This window comes from Acanthisitta chloris, unplaced genomic scaffold, assembly GCF_000695815.1.
Source record: "Acanthisitta chloris isolate BGI_N310 unplaced genomic scaffold, ASM69581v1 scaffold10134, whole genome shotgun sequence".
NCBI classification, from domain to species: Eukaryota; Metazoa; Chordata; class Aves; order Passeriformes; family Acanthisittidae; genus Acanthisitta; species Acanthisitta chloris.
Window position 1 is genome coordinate 11,100 of NW_008668766.1, and position 4,169 is coordinate 15,268.

Consider the following 4,169-nt stretch of genomic DNA (forward strand, 5'->3'; position numbering starts at 1 on the left):
GTGGCCCAGGAGAGACTGGCACTGGTGGGCTGTGACTCCTCTCCCCCAGCATGGGCAGCTGAGGGACACCAGCTGGACCATCCCAAGGAGAGATGTTTCTCTCCACCAGGTGTTACCCCAGGGAGGACCATCCCAAGGAGAGGTGTTTCTCTCCACCAGGGGTTACCCCAGGGTGCCAGGGTTACTCCCTCTCTCTAGGTGCTGCAGCCAGAGGATGGGACCTGTGGCCCCTGTGTCTGTCAGGATGGTCCCTCATTTCAGGTGTGATGGACAAAAAGATGTCTCAAAGGCATTCTGATCCTACAAGCTTCATGACAACAGGTAGCTGGGTAAAGAAAAGAGGCTCTATTTGTTTTTTAACTCAGTTTCCATTAAACTTTTTTTTGTGCCTACCTTCCAATTTTCTTTCATAGAATCATGGAACCATCAAGGTTGGAAGAGACCTCTGAGATCATCAAGTCCAATCATTAACCTGCCACTCTGCTGGAACCCCTAAACTCTAAACCAGATCCTCCAGTGTCAGATCCAGACACCTCTGAAACACTTCCAGGGATGGTGACTCCACCACCTCCCTGGGCAATCTGTTCCAGTGCCTGAACACCCTCACAGGGAAAACATTTCTCCTGACATCCAACCTGACTCTGCCCTATCTCACCTTATGACCATTCCCTCTAGTCCTCTCCCTGCAGCCATGGCAGGACACACATCCCACACCTCTCCCTGGCAGGGAGTTGCAGAGAGCCAGGAGGTCACTGTTGAGCCTCTTCTCAAGGCTAAACAAACCCAATTCCCTCAGCCCTTCCTCATCCCACATGTTTTCCAGACCTTTGCTGCCCTTGTTGCCCTTGGCTGGACTCACTCCAGTGCCTCAATGTCCTTTTTGCAGTGAGGGGCCCAAAACTGAGCACAGCACTGAGCTGTGACCTCCCCAGTGCCCAGTCCAGGGGGATGAGCACTGCCCTAGTCCTGCTGGTCACACTATTCCTGATCCAGGCCAAGATGCCACTGGCCACAAGCAGCCAGTTTTTCTAGCAGTATGCTGTGGGAGACAGTGTCAAATGCCTTCCTGAAATCCAGACAGATCACATCCACAGCCTTCCCTTCATCCACTGAGCGGGTCACTTTGTTGTTATGGCCCAGGAGATGAGCCATGTTTCTTGCTAGAAACATGCAACAGAGTTGTGAGAGTGTCAAAAATACCAGATTGCTCTAAGTGCATGAAAGCTTTAGCAGAGCAAAGGAGAGAAGGGTCCACTCATCCCTTCCTCCTGGGGAAAGGCTGGCTCAATGCCCCAGCCTTGAAAGGTGCAGCCCCTGGGAAAATGGATTTCATTAGTTTTGCAGCTCAACAAACAACTTGTTCGTTCTTTCTGTCATCTGAATAACACCTGCTCAATCCCAAACGGATTATTAGTGCTAATTATTATTCAGTCATCAACATCCGCTGTGTTGTAGGGGATTTTAATTTATGACAATGAAGAAGGCAAACAAACAAATATTCTAATAGGGAGCACTTGGTTTAAAGTAAACCATTTACATTCAGGTGACATCTAGCACTCTGCTGTCTGTTCAATCACACCGGCGAGGCAGAAGCTAAAACCACATTTCAGTGGAGACAAAACCATCACAGCCTTTGCTTGAAATAAAACTAATCAAAGTTCAAGCAGATGGTGCCCAAGGCAGCAGATAGCTGCTCACTGCAGATGTGGTTGTGGCCACTTAAAATGCTCTTCCATCCATGTTAGCCACAAGGACACTCAGGGCCGTGCATGGCCAGGCTGGGCACACTGCCTTTCACCTCTTGCCATCAGTCACTTTTAGCTAGGGGCAAAAAGCATTGGGGAGCAACCTGTGCAGCTCCTCCTCGTGGGCTGGCAGTGGGGCACTTGGCCACACTACTTCTAGAAGCAATGAGCTTGTGTTCTGTCACTAAACTGGTCAGCTAGGAAACTGAGGAAGTGTTCACAGTGGGAAACACCTGTACTGGGGTTTGTGTCACCACCCCTTTTAAATGATGAATTACCTTGCTGTACACTGATATGTTAATAATTTTAAAGTGGGAAGTACAGAAGAGTCTCATCAATTTCAAAATAGTTTATGAAAACCATTAACTCTTGTGTGGCTGTTTGGTACTTTTCACAACAGTGTCGCTATGGAATTTGAGCATCACCAACCAGATCTGCAATGTCTTATGGCCCTGTTCCATGTCAAGCTTGACCTTGAGCTTTGCCAAAAGCACTGCTATGACTTTGCTCCCTGTGTAGGGCTCCCTGTGTAGACAGCTTTGAGTCAGCCCTCTTCCTCTCACCGAGATTTAGCTGGCCCAAAGAGGCTTAACCAGTGGCCTTGTGCTCCAGCCTGTCAGAAAATGGAGCTGGCGTGCCAGTAAGAGCATTTTACTGGGAAGGGACAAGGCAGTGAGGCTCTTGGTAAATGACTGGAGAGCTTCTCTTCACAAACAGCTTTGATGGAGAAGAAAGGGAGGTAGAAAACAGTCAAACAAAACATGTGCGGGTTTATAATACATAAACTAATTGATGTTTGAAAGTGCATTAATGAATAATGGAGAGAAATATCTGTAAAAGAAAATGAATGCTCAGAGCAGATAATTGATATGCTGTTTCTTTGCTGTATGCTGGTGTGAAGTCGTGGAAAGAATATTAAGCATAGAAGATAAATGAGAATTTTATTTTAAAGCCAAGATGCTCGGGACTTTATGTGTTTCATATGCTACAGGAAGAAACTGGGATCCTGTGAGGGAGTACAGGGTACCAGAGCAGAAGCAGTCCAGGTCCAGGAATACTGTGTCATTTCTAAAACCAGAGGGTGATGGGGTGTATCATCACAGCATGACCACGAGAGAGAAACAATGTGCTGGGAACATGGTGCTCGAATTTGCTCCTTCAAAATCCACTGTAAACGAAACACTGAGGTGGCTTTTTGGGCCACCACCCACTTTTGAGATATGAGTTAATAGATTGGAGGAGTTTGGAACTTGTCTCCAGTGGCATCCTCACCATTACCTGCACACTCACAAAATGGGTGTTGTTGGACTTACATGTCCTTTACTGCTGGTTAGTTCTGCATCAGCACAGCCAAACAGGTGTTTTTAGGAGGATTGGGTGTCTGTTAGTTTTTGGCTTTAATTCTCAATGTGAATTTGATCTCGATGGGACCTGGTTCTGTAAAAGCAAAGTTGAAAACTCTTTTCCCACCTGTTTTTGTCCTCCTGTGAACCAGATGTGTGTGCACACCTGAACCTGCATGCACCTGGGCTTCTCAACATCTGCACACAGCTATATGTTAAACCAGACAAGTGTACAATTCAGATTACTTTCCCACAATATTTGAAGGATTTGAGAGCTGGTGGATTTGGGGATTTTAGCTACTAGAGAAGTAATCTAAAAGCCCCAAAGTGAGAAAGTATCAGGAGATAAGCAAGTGACCTATTCCACTTCCAAATCCCCAACTAACCTGTGCCAGAGGTGCAGGCTGATTTTGCAGAGTTGCTTGAGGCAGCAACTGCTGTGGGAGAAGCTCACATGGAGGCTGAGAAGGCAAAGAAACCTAGGTTAAAAACAAAACAAACCAAAACTTTATTTACAAGTTTGGCTCCTTTAAATTTGAGGTTTCTTTTAATGCCATGGCTTTCGTGTAAGTTGTTTTGAATTGCTAAGCTGCATAGGTGGCACATGCTTTATCCCCTCTGCCTGTTTCCAGGAGTCTTGGTGGAGTTACCTGAAGAGCAGTAGGCTGACTGAGTCTGTGCACAGACAAATCCTGTTGTGTGCTTGGTGTTCTTGGCAAGGGAGTGTTAGGCTCTGCGATCAGCTTCGTCGGTGTCGCTGCAAGAAAAGTACTGGTGAGTTCTGGAAATCATCCCTGTTTGAAGTGGCAAGACCTGGGTGGAAATTATTATGGCCTGGCTAAATTCCAGTGGGAGTCAAAGCTATTCCTGTTGACTTTCATGCCAGTAAAATTAAACTGATAAGGAAGGTCTAGGCAAAGATAAAAGCAAATGAGGCAGATTATGATTCTGTGGTCCAACGAGCAGAGCAAAAGGACTCAGGAACTGTTCTAAACCAGCTGGAACTCCCTTTATATGGACCAAGTAACTGTGAATTTAGGTTAGCTCACTGGCTTTTCTTTCAGACCAGGGTGCAGAAAGA

General features: G+C 46.4%; 1 protein-coding gene across 1 annotated transcript in view; it reads right to left on the reverse strand.

The window, feature by feature from the left end:
* Positions 1-4,169, reverse strand: part of LOC103800681 (neuronal PAS domain-containing protein 2) — a gene marked incomplete at both ends in the record, with an annotated part of 21,410 nt that overhangs the window by 9,707 nt on the left and 7,534 nt on the right. Inside the window, 2 exons of the mRNA XM_009073066.1 lie at positions 3,475-3,567; positions 3,739-3,851. Coding sequence (XP_009071314.1) covers positions 3,475-3,567; positions 3,739-3,851 — 206 coding nt within the window. The remainder of the gene's footprint in view (positions 1-3,474; positions 3,568-3,738; positions 3,852-4,169) is intronic.